This window comes from Orbicella faveolata, unplaced genomic scaffold (genome assembly GCF_042242905.1).
Source record: "Orbicella faveolata isolate gen_17 unplaced genomic scaffold, um_ofav_v1 contig_12, whole genome shotgun sequence".
In the NCBI taxonomy this organism is placed as follows: Eukaryota; Metazoa; Cnidaria; class Anthozoa; order Scleractinia; family Merulinidae; genus Orbicella; species Orbicella faveolata.
Genome location: NW_028301539.1, coordinates 4,199,645 through 4,219,146, shown reverse-complemented (window position 1 = coordinate 4,219,146; position 19,502 = coordinate 4,199,645). Strand labels below are relative to the sequence as shown.

At 38.7% G+C, this 19,502-nt stretch overlaps 1 protein-coding gene and 4 long non-coding RNA genes across 5 annotated transcripts; 4 read left to right on the top strand and 1 right to left on the bottom strand.

The window, feature by feature from the left end:
* The first annotated feature begins 1,760 nt into the window (after nucleotides 1–1,760).
* LOC149116191 (uncharacterized) lies at nucleotides 1,761–3,378 on the top strand. Its single transcript, XR_016205348.1, has 2 exons — nucleotides 1,761–1,942; nucleotides 3,074–3,378. It is a non-coding gene; the product is annotated as an uncharacterized LOC149116191 (long non-coding RNA).
* A 5,934-nt stretch (nucleotides 3,379–9,312) lies between these two features.
* LOC149116190 (uncharacterized) lies at nucleotides 9,313–10,026 on the top strand. Its single transcript, XM_089277387.1, has one exon. The coding sequence runs from the start codon at nucleotides 9,313–9,315 to the stop codon at nucleotides 10,024–10,026; it is 714 nt and encodes a 237-aa protein (XP_089133513.1).
* Nucleotides 10,027–12,803: 2,777 nt separating this feature from the next.
* On the bottom strand, nucleotides 12,804–13,773 carry LOC149116189 (uncharacterized). Its single transcript, XR_016205347.1, has 2 exons — nucleotides 13,598–13,773; nucleotides 12,804–13,073 (listed from the first exon to the last, which is right to left on the bottom strand). It is a non-coding gene; the product is annotated as an uncharacterized LOC149116189 (long non-coding RNA).
* A 1,442-nt stretch (nucleotides 13,774–15,215) lies between these two features.
* On the top strand, nucleotides 15,216–16,346 carry LOC149116188 (uncharacterized). The gene is made up of 2 exons (XR_016203926.1): nucleotides 15,216–15,391; nucleotides 16,043–16,346. It is a non-coding gene; the product is annotated as an uncharacterized LOC149116188 (long non-coding RNA).
* Nucleotides 16,347–18,147: 1,801 nt separating this feature from the next.
* LOC149116187 (uncharacterized) lies at nucleotides 18,148–19,369 on the top strand. The gene is made up of 2 exons (XR_016205346.1): nucleotides 18,148–18,369; nucleotides 18,465–19,369. It is a non-coding gene; the product is annotated as an uncharacterized LOC149116187 (long non-coding RNA).
* Nucleotides 19,370–19,502: the final 133 nt, after the last annotated feature.

Sequence of the window (19,502 nt, the reverse complement as noted above, 5' to 3'; positions counted from 1 at the left end):
ACTCCGGGGATTCACGGGGCTAAAATAATCAGCGAGCACCTCGTTACCCACTTCCTCATTTATCAGTCACACAAAGTTGTTGTTGTCCTTATTTAAGTCAAACAAAGGGAACTTGATTAATTTGCGAGATTGATGATTAAAATCATTATTCTTGGGTTGGTTAGTCAGTTTAACTTTCATATATATGATTTAGCTGTATGAGTTCCCTTTACCATCCGTGGAATTAATAAAGGAAAATTGACTAGCATATATTATGGAGGCAGAGTCTTAAAACAGCTTAGTCAGGGATGAAAGACGTACGAGAAAATTCCTGTCATACTAGGGAAGCTAATACCCGCGATACTACAGAGATGATTTTGTTCTAAATACTATTTTATAAGCCACAGTCATTTCGCATTCAGACATAAGAAAATTCAAGAATAATTAAGAATACCTTTAATTACAGAAGCAATGCCTCATCGTTGCTAAATTGAATGATTATTAGTTTTCTCGTGCTAAAAGCTGGATTAAAAAACATGCGAACTAATAAGGAAAACGCCTTGACAAGCCGTCGCCGCATTAAAAATTAAGTTTCTAAAAGTTCTCGCCTGTGAACGAGAAAAAAACCAGGCTCGTTTATAAGGATTAAAACGTTCTTGAAACAATTCAGTAAAAGAATGGCAAAAGGCAAGGTGACTTTTTGACATTAAGAACTTTTAGTTATAATATATTAAGGCGTCTTGTAGTTGTACCTAAACGATAAACCTACCAAGTCACAAAGACTTGAATTAAACAATGTTGAAACATGGAAGTGACTGCAGCGTGCAAAAGATCTAGCTAAACAACAAACTTCTCGCTGTTCTCTGATAAGAAGCCTTTTTTTCGAGCTAACAGGAGAGAAACGTTTAACTCGGTCGATTTATGTCATGAATTTATAAGAAACCCTACAGCTTCAGGCTACAATCTTCCAATTTTGAAGTTGCCGGACTCACTTTTTCAGTTTTTACGATTATGAAAATTCCACCCCTCAATATTTCGTATGACGTATTGTTTGTCTTGAAATTAACCTCCTACACAGGCGTTCTTATACACCAAAACCGTAGAACGTGTGCGCAGCCACGTTCAGCGTTGAATTTTTCAATTGCATTTGGAAGTGAATCGAACTGCCTGACATCTGCTTGAAGTGATAAATTTTCTTTCTCATTAATCTCAAATGAGAAAGGAATTAGTTAACCCTTTGAAATGCAGTTAACAAGATTAGGCCATGGGCGACATGATGCCTTTTATGGTCCTCTTTAAACACCGAGGTGTGATGATAAAATTATACTGCAGCCATGCATTATTTAATATATGTTTTAACTTGAAAAGCCATTTGTTCTGTGGCGTCACCCCTCCTACAAACCTCATATTTGTTAAAATTAACAAAGCTTGCAAAACATTATGTGGAAAATGTCACGCCCAGAAAACCGTCAAAACGTAAAATAGCTATCACAGGACCCTTACTTTAGAAAATAAATAAATAAGTGAATATCAAAGAAAAATAAAAAGGTTGCAAAATTTATTTTCAAGTCAAGTATCATAAGTGTGAAGCCATTCTTCCTTAAAACGTGTTCAGTGCGTGTTATTAGCTTCCATTACTTACAATTCAACGTTAATGGTTATTGTAAAAACGGGATATTGTATTGATACAAAGCGAACTTTGTGCAGGTGGCATGTCTATTGTAGGTAGAAACTTTATTTGAATGTTAACACCTTTTCTGGGCATGGAAACAGCTATATAAGAAGCCAACGTGCGTCAGGTAAACGTTAGTAAGACGTCTCACCTTCAGGTCGTCTAAAGATCGCAGTAACAATGGCTTTGAAGTTTCGGCTTGCAGTATTTCTTCTCATTTCTGTGATGCTCGAGTTGTCCTGTGTTTGTCAAGGTCAAAAGTACAAGTGCCTTTTCACAGCTTGCACCACGGTATGTATGTCACAATTCGTGAACTAAAGATTTTAACCCTGTTCAGAAGGCTTTCCAAGTATCAGTTGGACTAGTTGTTTGGAATTCAGTAAAAAGTAAATCCCCTTTGGTACAACTCGCAAGTTAATGTTAATTCTCTTTGGTAAAATGAATCGCTGGTATTGTTTTGTTAATTACACGTTTTTGACTGGGATCCCGCCAGTTCTAAGGCAGCGTGCACACCACGCCGGAGGAATTTGAAAACGCTGCTTTATTTCTACAGTTAGGCCTACCCTCCACAATAATCCGTTACGAAAACGGAGCTTTTCGAAAGAGTTCTTCAAACCGGAGAAATTTAAAAACGCCGGCTTTGCGTTTTCGTATGGACGGAAAACGTTTTGAAAAAGGAGCTTCTCGAAAAAAAATGGCGTCACCAAAATCATGGAATTTCCCTGACCGAGGTTTCCTCAAATACAAACTAAAAATTACCGGTGATTCTTCCATTTATAAATTCCTCGCTTTGTGGACGGAAAACATTTGATGCGTTTTCCGAGTGAAATCTCCGTTTTCAAATTCCTCCCGCGTAGTTTGGACAGGGCCTAGGAAGTCAAAGTCATAGTCAGTAATTTTTCTTGGACAAGTCCGTCCAACGGGGAAAGGTGCAAAGTGGTTAGCCCTATGTGAGGCACCAACCCTTGGGACAAGGCCAGACCACAACACCGGGAACTCCGTACCCCTTCTGTTTGCGATAAGCGTGTGGGTTCTTTAACATCCCCTGCTAACCATGTAACACTGAATATGCAGGAGACGGGCCCTACGGTTTATAGTCCTTATCCGAGAAGACTTGAACCTCTAACCATTTGTATATGTAATTACAAAGGCAGCACATTCTCCTCAGTAATTTTAAGACCCTGAGTGTTGGTCCGATCTGGGGCTCGAACCCTCGACCTCCCACACAGCAGACTGGCGCTCTACCAACTGAGCTAACCAGGCGGTGGAAATGGGTTACTATTCATAACTGTGAATCTTTAATTCTTGATGACAGAGAAGCACAAGGCGAAGAAAAAGAAAGAGCGTAAACTGTTTTCTATGACACACGTGCAAGAACACAATGTCCATCACATGTTGACCGTCCTCTTTTGTTTTTTTAAGGGTAAACGAGATTCACCGCGGTCAATTTCACCCGAGAGTGACCTGATTCCTTTGAACGAATATAGGCGAAACAGACTGATGCGTTTGTCAGAAATGTTACGGGACGAGCGAAACAGATTCGACGATGATCTGGAAGAAAAAAGAACAGCAGCTTGACAGATAATGCCAAAATAAGAGAGAATTGTCCAAAGGGAGAAGAGAGAAAGTTATCAAAAACGAAACAGATAACATAATAGATAGCATTAAGACATAAATGTCGAGAGGACTAGTTTGTAATTCGTCTGAAATAAACATGTAATGCTTAATTAATGCCTAGATATTTTACTCCTAATTATTTTGTCCTGTGGTCAAACTTAGTTTGGTTACATTGTACACTAAGGATCGTTCGTGGCAGAATATTAAAAGAAAGCCCCGTAGCAGTCATATTTTCATGACTCTAATGAAGATTATATTCGTATTCTCGGTATTGGACTGGAACTAGCTTGCAAAGGAGGTTCATGCGGGGAAATATCATTGAAAATAGATTAATGTCATTTGCATTTGAAAAGAGTCCCCGCATTAGCCTCACTTGCAAGCTAGTTCCAGTCCAATACCGATGATATGAATATGGCCTATCGGAGAACGTTTCGGTTCTTAATTTTCTATTTAAGTCAAAAGGACAGAATCAGATGACGAAAAAAAATAAAATTATGACACTATGGGCCGGGTTGTTCAAAGCTCATTTAAGCTAATCCAGGATTAGCAAGAATTTCAGATTTGTAACTATTCGGTGAGGTTTTCTGTTTATATTGTTTGTCCTTCAGTTTTGAGTTTAAATAATCTCGAGCGAAGCTCAAACATTTTAAAGGTCCGTATGACGGTGATGCGCAAGCACCCTTTGATTGACACTAAGAGGAATACCAGAAGATGTTTATCCAAAAGAAATCGCTCAAGACACCGGGGAGTCCACACTACACCAGAGAAAATTGACAACGCAGCTTTATTTTTAATGTTAGTAGGGGCGTTGCAAGCCATTCTTCCATTTAAGCCCAAATTGAACAGCATAAGTCGTATATCAAATTTTGCTAACGTCCAAAAAATAAAAAAAAAACAGCGTACAACAACAACAACAACAGTCGACTAAATTTTCGTGCGCAAAACTACTTCAAAGTTCTGCTTTGTTAATAACCTTTCAGCATTTTTCTTGTTTAGGATTGAAAGTCATTATTTTGTTTTTCAAAATAAAACGTTGATATAGCGGTGATTCGCTATTGAATAGTAAGAAAAAGAAAATATGGCCCTTCGGCTATGAAAAAAAATTATTCACAGAAATTGCTGTTAAACCGTGCTTAATGGCTTAAAGGCTAGCTACGCTCCTGGTTAGGCCTGCCGTCCTCAGTAATCCCTCACGAAATCGGAGCTTAACAAAAGCACCCTTCAAACCGGAGGAATTTGAAAATGCTGGCTTTGCATTTAAGTGTCGAAGGAAAACATTTGAAAACGGAGATTTTCGAAAGTAATGACATGAGTATAATCATGTGATTTTCCTCATCGAGTTTTCCTCCAGCACAAATCCAAAATGACCGGTCATTGTTTCTTCTTCAAATTTTTCCGACGTAGTGTGGACCGAAAATATTTGATGAGTTTTCAGAGTGAAAACTCCGTTTTCAAATTTCTTCGGCTTAGTGTGGATGAGGTCTCAGCTTAATTCCCAGCGCCGCCCGGAATAATTTGCAAATCTCTCATGACTTTACAGTGGAATCCTTATTGGCCCGATTTTGACTCGTGTGAAATGAGCCTTTTCATATCTCCCCTCTAGGATACCAATTTTTCTTCGATCTTCTCGCAGAAATACAAAATATGCTGTGACCCATCCCTCCCTCCCTCACAAATGGCAAATAATTCCTTGAATGCCGTTACTATAACTTTCACAATCCGCGCACATGGAGAAGAGTGACATAAGCCCTTCAATTTAAAAAAATAATAATTTAGGAATTGAACCTGACTTTTGGACCTGGTAAGTTTAGAACAACAGCTTAAGGACGGTGCCTACTTTTGTTAGTGCGCACATGTTCTGCGTGCTAAGGTTGGCATTGACGTAATCAACTACGCTACCAAGCACACGAGTAAAACAATAGCAAAATTTTCTTACCCTGACCAAATCAAGTTTAATGAACGTGTACTACAACCAGGAATACCATAATAGCAGATTATCGCTAACCACTAACTGTTAACTGCTTCCAGTTGAGAAACTAGCTGTTATCTATCGAAAATTATACTGAAATCCAACTGTAAACATGTACCTACAGATGGCGTAGTGCACGCAAAACGAGCGCGACAGACGCAAATGTTTTACTTACTGGGGAGGTGACGGGAAAAAATGTAACGGGCACCGTAAAAGTTTTCAGAAAAAGATGATTAACTTTAAAAAACGCGCGGTTACCCCTACATTTTGTGTTATGAGACGAAAGTGGCAAGCCTATTCAACACGTTATTAGTTTCTAGTTGTGAGGAAAAGCTATTTAGACTGTATTTAAGCTGAACAAAGGGAAGGCTGTCAGGGACACTAAAAGCACTGTTGTAACGATTTTGTTATTAAAAACATACTGTAACATATTGGCATATGAGAATTAGCACCTATTGTATGTTATATTTCGTGTACGCATACTTACTGAGTAGGATAGCACATTATGCAAAGCCGGAAAGCACACACATTCACGCGGTGTGTATGAACAAGCAGAATAAACCTATTCGACAACACACTACATGGTGGCAGCGTTTTACAAGAATAATTTCTAGAGTTAAATCAAGAGAGGCCAGCAGAAGCGAATTATGGCAACAGCAACGTCTTTTGCGTCGCCACAGATGAACTGGGACGCTCCTGATCCGATAACTACATTCGCAAGATTCAAACAAAAATGTCAGCTTATGTTCTCAAGCGTTCTCAAAGACGCCAATGACGAAGAAAAAGTGAACTATATTTTACTCTGGTCGGGTGAAAAAGGCCTGGATTTATACCACAGTTGGACATTCACAAAGGAGGAAGACAGGAAAAAGCCTGCCATTATTTTCGAACGGTTCGAGAATCAATTGGAACCGAGGACGAGTCATCGAATTCACAGATACACACTACAAGGAATGCGACAAGAACAAGGCGAGCCAGTGGATGATTTTATCTCAAGATTAAAAAATCTAGCAGCAAAATGTCAATTTCGCGACAACGCCGAAGTCGAAGACAGAGTTTTGGATCAGCTCATTTGGGGGTCAAGAAATCCCGATGTCCAGAAGTCTCTCATAAGCCGAGACAAATCATTGACCCTTGCAGCCGCTATTGATGCTGCAAGAAGCCACGAAGCGACAAGTAAACACATGAAGACACTGGCAGGAAGTAGCGAAAGCCATCCAGAGGGTAGAAGTATAGATGCCATTTATAAGGAACAAGAAAGGGAATTCTGTAACAACTGCGGAAAACAACACCCGAGGAACAAATGCCCAGCCTACGGTACATTATGTCGAAAATTCGGCAAAGCTAATCATTGGCAATCTGTCTGCCGATCCAGCAAACGGAAACAACTTAACCAAGGAAGAAAACCGGCCTTCAAAAAAGTTATTCACACGATTGAGGACAGGGGCGACAAGGACAATGATGAAATTCTGACAATCAGTATCATCGAGGTTAACACCATAGAAGACACGCAACATTCGACACACGACACACGCGATGAAGTCTTTGCAACACTTGAGATAACTCAGCCAGAAAAGAAGCGGAAAATTAATCTCCAGTGCAAGGTAGACACAGGTGCACAGAGCAATGTTTTGCCTATCAGGCTACTTCGCATAATCGCCCCAGAGAAGTTTGACGACGAAGGAAACCCCAAACCAGAAACACTGGAAAAGAATGAAGTCGTCTTTTCAGCATATAGTGGCTCTGTAATCAAGCAGCTTGGCGCTATAAATATCCCTTGCAAGTACAAAGAGAAGAAGATTAACTGCATTTTCTACGTCACAGACACAGGGCCAGCTATTCTCGGTCTAAAAGCGTGCACTGCACTTAAACTGGTCACCCTACACTGTACACTAAGAACAAATTAATTAGACCAGGCTGATTTAACTAGCAGTTTCAATGCCCCAGCTCAAAATTCGGGTACTTGCAAGAAAAGCTCGAGTTACATTGGAAGTCATGTACCACTGGAAGAGCGGCCATCAATCACAAGTAAACAAGAGCTGATGGAGATGTACCCAGAATGTTTCAATGGCACAGTTGGATGTTTTGACGACTATACGTATCACATCACACTGGATCCTGAAGTATCACCGGTGGTCCATGCACCCCGCAAAGTGCCCATAGAGTTGAAAGATAAATTACAAGCCGAATTACGTGAGATGGAGAGTCAAGATATCATTGCAAAAGTAACGCAACCTACAGATTAGGTTAACTCCCTGGTTATTAGAGAAAAAGAAAATGGGCGACTCCGTTTATGCCTCGACCCTAAAGACCTGAATAAGGCGATCAAAAGAGAACATCATCCCATACCCACTCTAGAGGAAACCACACCCAAATTAGCAGGAGCAAAGCTTTTTAGCAAGCTCGACGCTCGCAATGGCTATTGGAATGTCAAACTAGATGAGGAATCTTCATATCTGACAACCTTTAATACACCATTTGGTCGATACCGTTTCCTCAGGATGCCGTTTGGCCTACGAATGAGTCAAGATATCTTCCAATTCAAGATTGATGAGACGTATCTTGATTGCCAGGGAGCCATTGGCATTGCAGATGACATCACAGTCTATGAAAAGAACGACCAAGAGCATGAATTACACCTACACGAAACCATGGAACGTACCAGAAAGGCTGGCATCAAGCTCAATGACGAGAAGTGCGTTATCAAAACAAAGGAGTGCAATTTCTTTGGTATGCTTTACACACCAGACGGCGTCAAGCCCAGCCCAGATAAAGTCAGAGCCATAGAAAATTTAGAACCGCCTAAAGACAAGAAGGAGCTTCACACCTTTTTGGGTATGGCCACTTACATGAGCTCATTCATCCCCAATCTAGCTGACCACACTGCCCCCTTAAGAAACCTCTTAAGGGAGAACGTTGATTTTGCATGGGATCCATCACATTCGAAAGCCTTTGAGAAGGTGAAGTCACCGATATGTTCCACAACGACCCTGGCGTACTATGACAGAAATGAACCAGTTGTCCTTCACGTTGACGCATCAATTAAGGGCTTGGGCGCAGCTCTCTTCCAAAACAACAAGCCAATAGCCTTTGCATCGAAAGCACTTACCCCTGCGGAGACCAGATATGCTAATATCGAACGGGAACTATTAGCCGTGGTCTATGGCTGCGAAAAATTCCATTCGTACCGCTATGGAAGATCGTTTGTGGTTAAAACAGACCATCGCCCGCTAGAACAGATCCATAAGAAGAACCTGATGCAAGCACCTTCACGCCTTCAAAGAATGCTATTGCGTCTACAACCCTACGACTGCGTTATTAAATATCTTCCAGGAAGAGAAATGGTTACAGCCGACGCCCTGTCACGCCTTTCGCCGTTGGATGAATTTGAAGTATCAGACATGAATGCGAAAGTTCACCACCTAATCAGAATCACCCCAGCTAAAATTGAAGAGTTCAAAGAGGAAACTGCAAAAGATGAAACCCTGCAGCTTCTATCCCGTCAGGTTATACAAGGTTGACCCGATAGTGGGAAGAAAATTGTTCCGGCGCTAAAACCGTACTGACCCTTACGAGATGGCATATCAGTAGAAGATGGGCTGATACTTCTTGGAAGCCTTGTTATAGTACCTGAATCCTTGAGAGGCAACATCTTGCAGCAAATCCACGGAGGGCACTTTGGTATAGAAAAATGCAAACTACGAGCGAAATCCTGCGTTTATTGACCAAGCGTATACAAAGAAATAGAAAATCTTGTAAATTCATGTTGCGTTTGCCAGAAGTACCACAATTCTCAACAAAAGGAGCCTATGATACCATCAGAGATCCCTTCAAGACCGTGGCAAACATTGAGCGCAGACCTGTTCTACGTCCAACAGTCGTGGTTCCTCATAGTTGTCGACTACTACTCCAAGTTGGGCGCAGCTCTCTTCCAAAACAACAAGCCAATAGCCTTTGCATCGAAAGCACTTACCCCTGCGGAGACCAGATATGCTAATATCGAACGGGAACTATTAGCCTATTCCCATTTGTCAAGAAACTTCACACCCTCACAACCGGAGTCGTTGTTAATGAGATGAAAATGCTATTTGCAGAAAATGGAATCCCAGAATCTCTTCAATGTGACACCGGTACTCAGTTTACATCCGGCGAGTTCCAACAGTTGGCAAGCCAATATGGTTTTGAAATTGTGACATCATCTCCCCATTACCCATGTGGCCATGGGTTCGTTGAACACCAAGTCCAAACGGTTAAGAAGACGATCCTAAAACGCAGAGAAACAAAAGAAGACATAGATCTAGCCCTGTTGGCTCTACGAACAACGCCCCTGAGTTCCAATATACCATCACCGGCTGAATTACTGAATGGCCGAGTATTCAAATCCACACTTCCTGGTAAGATCCAGCCATCAAAGAACCAAGAAGAAGTTAGAAATTGGTCTAAAGCGAGACAAGACAACCAATATTACTATTACAACAGGCACACCAAAGAACTCCCTGAACTACACAGGGACCATGCCATCTATGTACAAGACCCCGTGAGAAAGACATGGAATCCTGCTAGAGTCATAGATCAGGGAGAGACACCTCGCTCGTATCTTATAGAAACTGGAACTGGTGCTCAACTACGAAGAAATAGAATCCATCTTAGACCAAATAATGATTCAAACAACTTAGCCAACAGCTTGTCGAGTTGCATTCCTCAAGGAAGTATGACTGCACAATCTTCAATCCACGAGAGTCCACCACAGCAGGCAATTCAGCAAACAACCCATCGAGTGGCAATTTGATTATAGGGCCCTCAAGCGCCAACCCACAATGTCCCACCTTAACAGAAGCCGAGAAAGGACCAAGAAAATCTCGCGCGGGACGTGAAATCCGAGCACCGGAAAGACTTAATCTCTGACGCTTGCTTTAGTAATTATTATTAGCATGATACATGAACGCTAGAAGAAAATCCCTATATATTCTAATTTTATTCATTGTCAACGTATATACAAGATACGTGTACCTGAGACATTGACCCGAATGAATATTTTGTTTTTGTTTGTTTTCATTTCAACTAACATAGTTTTTTAAGAGAAGGGGATGTAACATATTGGCACATGAGAATTAGCACCTATTGTATATTATATTTCGTGTACGCATATTTAAGTAGGATGGCACATTATGCAAAGCCAGGAAGCACACATCCACGCGGTGTGTATGAACAACCAGAATAAACCTATTCGACAACACACTACACATACCAAAAATGATTTTTATGTTACCATTTACCATGTGGTCTTAAGATCTTTATAAATGTGTTTGCTTTTTTGAATGTAAAGGCGAATTCTAAGAAAATCTCTGAAGAAATATCCTTTCCTTCTTTTTTTCAGAAAATGCTGATGTCAGCATTTTTGTTGAGATTCAAGGCTACTTATCTCGAAAAAATGCCAGGCTACCCCCGCTTTTCTTTGTGGATTCAAATAGCCCTTGCAAAGATCTACTTTTTCCGCATGGTCCTAATCTGGCGCAAAAACCTTTGTATTTAGTAGGCACCGTCCTTAAAACTGTATCTATAAGTCCTGTTCATCATAGCTTGATTAACTCTTGGACTTACAGGTTCAAATTATTCCTTGCAGGATTTTTCCAACGATCCCCTAAACGGACTGTTAAATTTTAACCATTCCTCATCGAGGATTGCAAGAGAAATCATCTTGGGAAGACCATCAATTAAGTGTAGAATGTCGTGTTATCGTGATTAACATAAACTGGAGTGAGTGTGTAGAGCGAGTAGTTAGTGGTGAGGAGCAACGAGAAAAAATGGGGTTTGATCATCAAGAAAACTCCAAAACCTTTAGATTTCCATACGCTTTGAAGCCATCCAAAACTAAGTTTGAGTAATGACAGCAGAAAGTTCATTTGTTTGGTAATGACGTAGGGCTCTTCGTTCTTGAATCTTTGCTAGCTGACGTAATTGTTTACATTTTTCCTCATTAACATACGACTTCGCGCGGAGAAGGCATCACGCTAGACATTGACTGCAAACATTCAAAGAGCTTGTGAAACTTAGTAATTGGTCAAGTTTTTGGCTCTTTGGATGTAATATTCGAGGAGAAATTAACTTTAAAAAAACTGCAAAATTTTTGGGTAGCAAAAGCGCTCATGAGCTTGGACTGCATCAGACTACGTAGACACCCAGTTAACACTAATAGCATCTAGCCATTGCACGAGTACTCTACCAATTTGTTGTTTCCAGATTTCTTGAATCTCATTGTTCTGTTTTATCCACAACATTAGTTTTCACAGAAATCTGTTGTGAAAAGAGCCAATTGTGGTTTTAGGTCGCGTAAACGCGGGAAACGTGTTCATCTAGGGGGAAGAAGATGTAAACAACGTTTTATGCAAGTTAATCAGTAAGGTGCTAATTTAAACGTTTACAATATGTACAGTCACTCATTTATTAGCAGGCTTTTTTTCTGCTCATTTGACAGCTGAAATGTCGAGGCTGCACGTATTTTACCTTTGCAGAAACTGCCACTAACTATCGCTCGCGTAGTTTTTCACTTTGTCGCTTATTTCCGCCCACGCGGCAAAATGTCTGTTAGAATTTTCTGTCATTTGATAACCGGTTGCCCAGGACCGTTTGTTTACTAAGAAAAGGCGTCACTCGCTGACCATGTTTGTAAGGAATTGTTACACCGGTATTTTTGGCTAAAATATATTAATATGAAAACAGATGAAGTATTTGCGCTCTTTATTCAAGAATCCTAAATTCAACAGATACACTGTTTATAATTTTAGCATTTTATCTGAGTACCGAAATCCTGCTATGCAGATAGTTTTCTCAAATTTATCCCTGGCGTCAAGAAAACGTCAGTTTTCTTCCAGATCACCATCGAATCTGTTTTGCTTGTCTCGAATCATTTCTGACAAACGCAGCCGTTTGTTTTGTTTGTATTCGTTCAAGGGATCGGGTTACCCTCATTTCTTTTCAGGAAGCAAAAATGTTTATAGTCTCCAAAAATCTGAAAAAGGTATCAACGTATCTTCAGAAATGCTTAAAGTTTAACAAAGCTAAGAATCATCGAAGGTGTTGTTTCCAGATGTAAAATTACTTTGGAATCTGATGGCCCTGTTTATCCACAACAGTAGTTTTCACAGAAATTTGTTGAGAAAAAAGACAACCGCGGCTTTAGGTCGTTTCAACGTGGGAAACGTGTTCATCTAGGCGGGAGAAGATGTAAACAACGTTTCGTGCAAGTCTTCAGTAAGGTGCTAATTAAAACGTCTACAAGATGTACAGTCACTCATTTATTAGCAGGCTTTTTTCTGAAATGTCGGGGCTGCATTTTGCCTTTGTAGAAACTGCCACTAACCATCGCTCACGTACAGTAGTTTTGCACTCTGTCGCTTATTTCCGCCCACACGATAAAATGTCTGTTACCTTTTTTTCTGTCATTTAATAACCGGTTGCCCGGGACCGTTTGTTTAAGAAAAGAAAGGCGTCACTCGCTTTCAATGTTTGTAAGAAATAGTTACGCCGGTGTTCTGGCTGAAATATATCAATTTGATAACAAATGAATCCAGTATGTGCTCTTTATTCAAGAATTCTAAATACCAGCTAACAGTGTTTATAATTTTAACTAGTATCGAAATCCTAGCCTGCTATACAGATAGCTTTCTCAAATTTATACAAGACGTCAAGAATTCATCAGTTTTCTTCCAGATCATCGTCGAATCTGTTTGCCTTGTTTCGTCGCATTTCTGACAAGCGCATCAGTTTGTTTCTTCTGTACTCGTTCAAAGGAATCAGGTCGTTTTCATTTAGAGAACCCTTGGGGTCTTCCAACTCCTGAAGACAGAATGGGAAAATGGGAAAAGAACATTTACAATGAACATCAAATAACAGGGAGAAGGTTGTTTCTTTAAATAATACACTTCGAAGTTTCAATTTAAAATTTCTGTCAAAGTTGGTTAGCATATGCATTGGGGTTTTTTTCTGTAGTGCATGCAAAAAAAAGACAAAAAGAAGATGAAGATGATGAAGAGGAAGAAGAACAAGAAGAAGAGGAAGAAGAAGAAGAAGTAGAAGAAAGAGGAGGAGGAGGAGGAGGAGAAAAGACGGAGTTAAAATAATAATTTCGCTAGCTTTTCGTTCTTGCTTTGTGTTGATGGCTATTAAACTGAATATTTCAAAGGAGACAAATTCAAAACAGACATTCTCATAGGAAGGGATTTGCATCAAAAGTACTTTAAATTAACGCGAAACGTTTTTTTTTTCTAAAAGGACCTGTTAATACAACGGATAATTAACTTCAATTCCTAAAGGCTTGCAACAACTGAAACAGACTGTTATAATTGAAAGTGTGAACATACCTCTCGTTTGGTAGAACAAGAGGTAAAGAGACACTGATATCCCTGGCTTTGACATAGACCCGAAAACTCCAGCACCACAGACAGGACAAGAAGCACAAACACTACTTTCATGGCCATTACAGTCGCCGGCTTCTTCCAATTCGCGTTTGACTTGAAACACTTCTTGTCGGCTTTTTATTTGCGTGTTTTAGGCAGAAAAGTTATTAACCCTTGTTAACCTTTGGAGTCATTAACAAGTGGTAATGGATGCATGTTATTAAGACGCGCCAGCTGCAGTGTGTTTAGGTTGTTGGTTTGACTGTAATATTGGGCCAGCAGTATTTGATAAATGTTTTTTCAGAGTTGTTGGGTGTTGAGAAATGATTGCGTAAAAAGTATAGGTAACCGTACGAAAGAGATTTACACTACGAGTAACATTTGAAAATTCCCTCGAAATTGCACAAGTCGAGCGTTTAGTTCAGTGCAATTTGAAAGAATTTTCAGATATTACAAGTAGTGTAAATCCTTAATTGCTCGAGCGTTCATACGATTACTTATTTACTATATGACTAAGAAAATTACGACCGTGCGCACGTTAATTTGCACCGCGGTGCCAATTAAGAATTAACGATAAATTGGCCTGCTCTCAGCCAGTCCCAATGAAGTAATTTTCTCAGCCATGTCATAAGAGGTGTTTAGTGACTTGATTAACCAACAAGTACCGACAATTTCAGCCAATACTGCATGGCAAGGAAACAAGAGATAATTGTAACATCGTTGATATCTCTCTTGCTGTTATATTTAATTCGTCTTGCTTCAAATTGAGAAAGGGAGTGATATTTGGTTAATAAAATGTGCTGTATGTAAAGCAAACGGGCAATATAAGCGGGCCGTTTCATATATTATTAAAGATTTTACTCTGAATTAATGAGTGATGGGGTGCGATGCTTAAAAAGCTATCGAAATCAACTAGTAGATACAAATTAAGGTTTCAAACGAAAATGTGAAAAGAAATGAACAGAAAATGCAACTTCGAAACCTTGTTGAGGGATCGTTAGGTTAAACAGGGGTTAACACCATTCTTACTTCAAGTATGCTCATAACAAGTCGACGAAGTGCCATGAGTTTAAAAAGATTTGGCGTTTCAGCTTAAGTAACAAAAAACATTAGAAATGAGATACTTTTGCTCGAAACCTTCAAGGGGAAACAAATCTGGAGACACGTGCGACGAGGCGACGAAATGAACCAAATATGAAAGGAGATGAAACAAAAATGTAACTCGGAAATCTCAAATAAAAACCGAAATTTTCCGTTTTGTCAACTACCAACAAAATTTTAATTAGCCTCTTTTTTGCTTTGTGGAATTTTCTTTTAATAATTGTCATTACTCTCTGGTTAATAAACCTAGAAAATGAACTGATATTACTCATTCAGGTTCGAAGTGTTAAAGAGCCCAATGGCTTCATTCTTGCTTTTGTTACATAACTGCGATAACACGGTGGAAAAAAATAAAATGAAGATTTTGAAGGTGGCGTCTATGAATTGCACCTTCGTCGCTGCTTGTTAGGTCAAAAAAGAGTTAACACCTTTCTTACTTCGATTAACATACTATAACTAAGCACGCTTATAAAAAGCTCAAAAAATGCTTTGCGCTAAAAAAGAAGTCCGTTCAGCTTCGATACCAAACGATCGTCGTCAACTGAAATGGCCTTGAGGGTTTTTGGAGCGCTTCTTGTCCTGTCCTTGGCGCTTGAGTTTTCCGGTCTTTGTGAAGGCCAGTATCAATGTGTCTTCACCTCTTGTAGAAAGAGGGAGGTATGTCAATTTTTGATCTACTAAATAAACGATTTTACAAGCGCCTATTAGCTGAAAGCCCAGTGGAAAACCATAGTTAAAAGTAGCTATTTGTGGTTGATTATCTATGATGTCCTAAAATTACTTTAAGGAGGCCACGAAATTTAAGTCAGCAATATTCCGCCCTTTGGGAACTCACTATCTGTCTGTTTTTCATCTAAACGTTATGGGTTTCCGATGAAAAATTACAGATCCTACTTGGTAGATGGAGAAATACATCTTTTTAGACATATTAACGTTCCTTGTATTAAAATATTTCTATGGAACTTGTAACATTTTGGCGAGCCTGTAGAACGAGAAAATTACAAATGGACAGTAATGATACCCCAACTGCTTTTGGATTGAATTTCCTTCATCGATGATAAATAAATTTTGGACATGTCACTTTTTGAGTGGAATTTAATTTGATGTAGTCTGTATTAACTTGGAATGTTTCGAGAGAAACTTACAAATGAACACTAATGATACTCCTACTACTTTTGAATTGAATTTTTTTTTATCGATGATTAGTATAATTTTTGAATTGTCACTTTTATTAGTACAATTTAATTTTAATGTTACTCATATTTACGTACTAACTCGTTCTAACTTTCCATTTTTCTTTGCCTTCAGGAATTGGAAGACCCTAAGGCCTCTCTAACTGAGAACGACCTGATTACTTTGAACGAATACAGACGAAACAAACCGATGCGTTTGCCAGAAATGCTACGAAATAAGCGGAACAGAGTCGACCATTCTATAGAAGAGAACTAATTAGTAATATGATTCTAAGAACTGCGCTAATCAGCATTTATGACATGATGATTTTCGATACGAATTAGAGATGCCGAATTGTTACCACCTGCATACTGTAGTGTAGAAGCTGATCAACGTTCTTCAATAAAGGACGCAAGATTTCTTTATTTGTTATCATTTACATTTTGGAGTAGCATTTGTTTCTTAAAGACCGCAAGCAATTTAGGTCCTTTCTCGAAGTCAGTTTTTTTTCTTACCAAACTCCAAAAGAAAAGTTCCCCTACTCTGGGCGTAGGATTTCAAGTGAAAAGAGCGTTCTTATTAAAGTAATTTAAAGTCAGGAACTTCCAATAATGTAAAATAATTTGATTGTCTACACAGACCTTTACTTCTTCTCAGAAAAACAATTTTTTGACCTCACGGATCTTTATCTTGGCCATGTGCTATTCGCAGCAGGTCTTGTTCTGAACTGACAAACCGAGCCATGGAATCTATCGGAAATTATCTTACAGGTCGAAAAAAAAAACTTACTCACCCAGGGTACCTCCTAACATAAGCTATACATGAAAGGGCGGCGCCAAAGGATATGTCTTTGGAGCAAGTTTGGTCTGAAATGGGTTTTGCTTTACAATCTGGCCTAGAATTGGGTATTTTCATTAGATGGAACTACTTCATGAAATCCGCCTCTTCAGTTTGAAAACTGTTGAAATAAATTATCCGAATATTATCGCTAGAATGGTTAATTAAAATGAAGCTTTGAAAAAAATTGCCCTTGACAAAAATATTTCTTCGTCAAGTGTAAAGGTGCTAGTAAAAATACCAGAACCAATGCAACCTGGCTTCAGCTGATGTAAATGTTCTCAGATCGCATCATAATTGTTCTTTATTTTCCGATGAACTGTCAAAATTCTGGATAACATTTGTTTTAAAAAGATCCTAGGGCACCTCTGAAGCAAAAATATAATACAAAAAATGTTTGCTGCTGGTAATTGATACCAAATAGCTGACACCTTGATCTTTATCCTTATGATTTTTATGACTTTGTCGGAGAGCAAACGTTTCACAAAGGGTAATTAGGACAAACTCGGGCCGAAACGTTCTTGTTTAATTTACATAAAATTGAAGACCAGCTATGATACCTTGATATTTTGTAAGATTAGTTTCTTAGCTTATTATATAACTTATGACTCCATTGTGACTGGCTGGGAGCAGGCCAATTTCTCGTTAATTCGTAATTTGGACTGCAGGGCAAATTAACGCGCGCGCGCTCGCAATTTTACATGCATAATCTACATAATCTTTATTTCAACACGGTCTCAGTCATATAATAAATGTGTAATCGTATGAAACCTCGAGCAACAGGATTTACACTACTCGTGATGTTTGAAAATGTTTTCAGATATCACTCGTAGTGTACATCCGTAATTGCACTCCCATTTAAACGATTACCTATACTTAACTTGTCCAAATTTGGTCAGGATAATATCGAAGTAATTAAAGAATTTTTCCCGTCCAAGTAACTTTCATTTTAAAATTGTTCTTGTTTACAATTCTAAATTTAAAATTTACTCCTTTCTCATATGACAATTTTTGGCAATTTTTCTGGCTCGGTTTAATAGTGAGACATTTTGGCAGTTACCACCAAATTTAAAATACACTATGTGTGATTTTAATCAATGCTCCTATAATAAAGAAAGGCACTCCAATTTTATTTCTTTTTTGTTCTTAGTAGGTGTGACATGATAATCTATTAACTGCCTGAAAGACTGCCATATAAATTTTCTTTCCTCTATCCTACATGCAAAATCTTCAATCTGCTATTTGGTTCTCTGCTACTTGCAGAATCATTCGATCGGTCTTGAATTTCAACATGTTGCAACAACAATTCACTCCCGCAGAATATTGATTGAAATGAACTTATCCCAATTGACATACCACTGTGAAATATATCAGCTTTCCTGAAGGCTGCCTTAATAAAAGACTCTCCTTGCTACAATATATATCAAACAGCACTTTAAAGCTGCGAGGAACGAGCGAAATATAAAGCAAACCTTCTGCGAGTAGATAAGTCGACACTCAAGATGGCGCATAAGATTTTTCTCATACACATCGTTGCTTTTGCAGTAATGGTTGTGATTGGCTTTTGTGGTCGCTGCAAATGTCAGAGGTTTGAATGTATACTCAGACCTTGTAAAAAAGACCAGGTGAGAAAAACGAAGAATCATGTGACCCATGACACTCATGAGAACTCCTAATAGAGAAATTTATGCTAAACGAGGAATATTCTTTTTACCATCAGCTGACTGAGGATGAATCGGCCCCATTTGGAAAAGGCTTAGAACAGAAGGATTTAAGACAAACCAAGAGGATGAATTTGGAAAATATTTTGCCAAACTACAAAAAGGAAAACTTTAAAGACCTCATGGATGAAGAATGAGACGAGCCTGTCATTAAAATGCTTCCAAAAATTCAGAAGACACAGAGATGTAGACTGTAGACGATGTAAACAATACTTTAAAGCGCAAATAGTTAAAATTTATATCGCCAGTTTGTTTATAACGAATGAAAAACCGCTTAACAAAATTTTAAATATATTTGTTCTTTTAGCGTAAATCTCCCAATATTCCAATTAGGAAATTCCGGCCCAAAAGCTTATTTCAGAAGCCCAAATCAATTTTAACATACGTTAAAACAAAAAAGAACTTTGCAAGGTTTAAAGATCGTTTCCCAAGAGATTAAGAAGTTAAAGAATGTAATTTACGGACAACAATATAAAACAAAAGAATAAAAGCTGCAGAATTTTTCAAGTTTATCTAACTGTAAACTAACAAGTCTTCTTCTCTTGCTGGCAACAAGCCTTGTGTATTTTCGAAAAATTTAATGCTTTATATTATTTTGCATAAATTCGTGTCCTTCATAACTCTAAAAAGCTATAATTGTTAGGTATCCTTTAATTTGAAAGTAATTTTGAATTATCAGAAAAACAATTTCTAATATCGTGACAAAGCTCCCCTAAAAATTGCACAAAGTGCATTAAAACGATTTGTAGTATAGTATAGTAGTATAGCAGTCTTTTGCCTCATGCCCCACAGAGGGCGGGGAGGATCAAGTTAGTAAGAAAGCATAGTCTCGAGAAAGTGCTTAGATGCAATAATTCTCCACGACAATCCCTTGACATTGGAATTAAACATTCATCTTCGGTAATTCTCAAGATTATTCTTAATCGTATGTGTATTTACAGCATCTACGGACCACATAATTGTCATGAGTACGATCCTCGACTTTTAATTCGAGGGATGTTTGTTTTGATTTCTTCTGCAAAAATAATTCAGGAAGA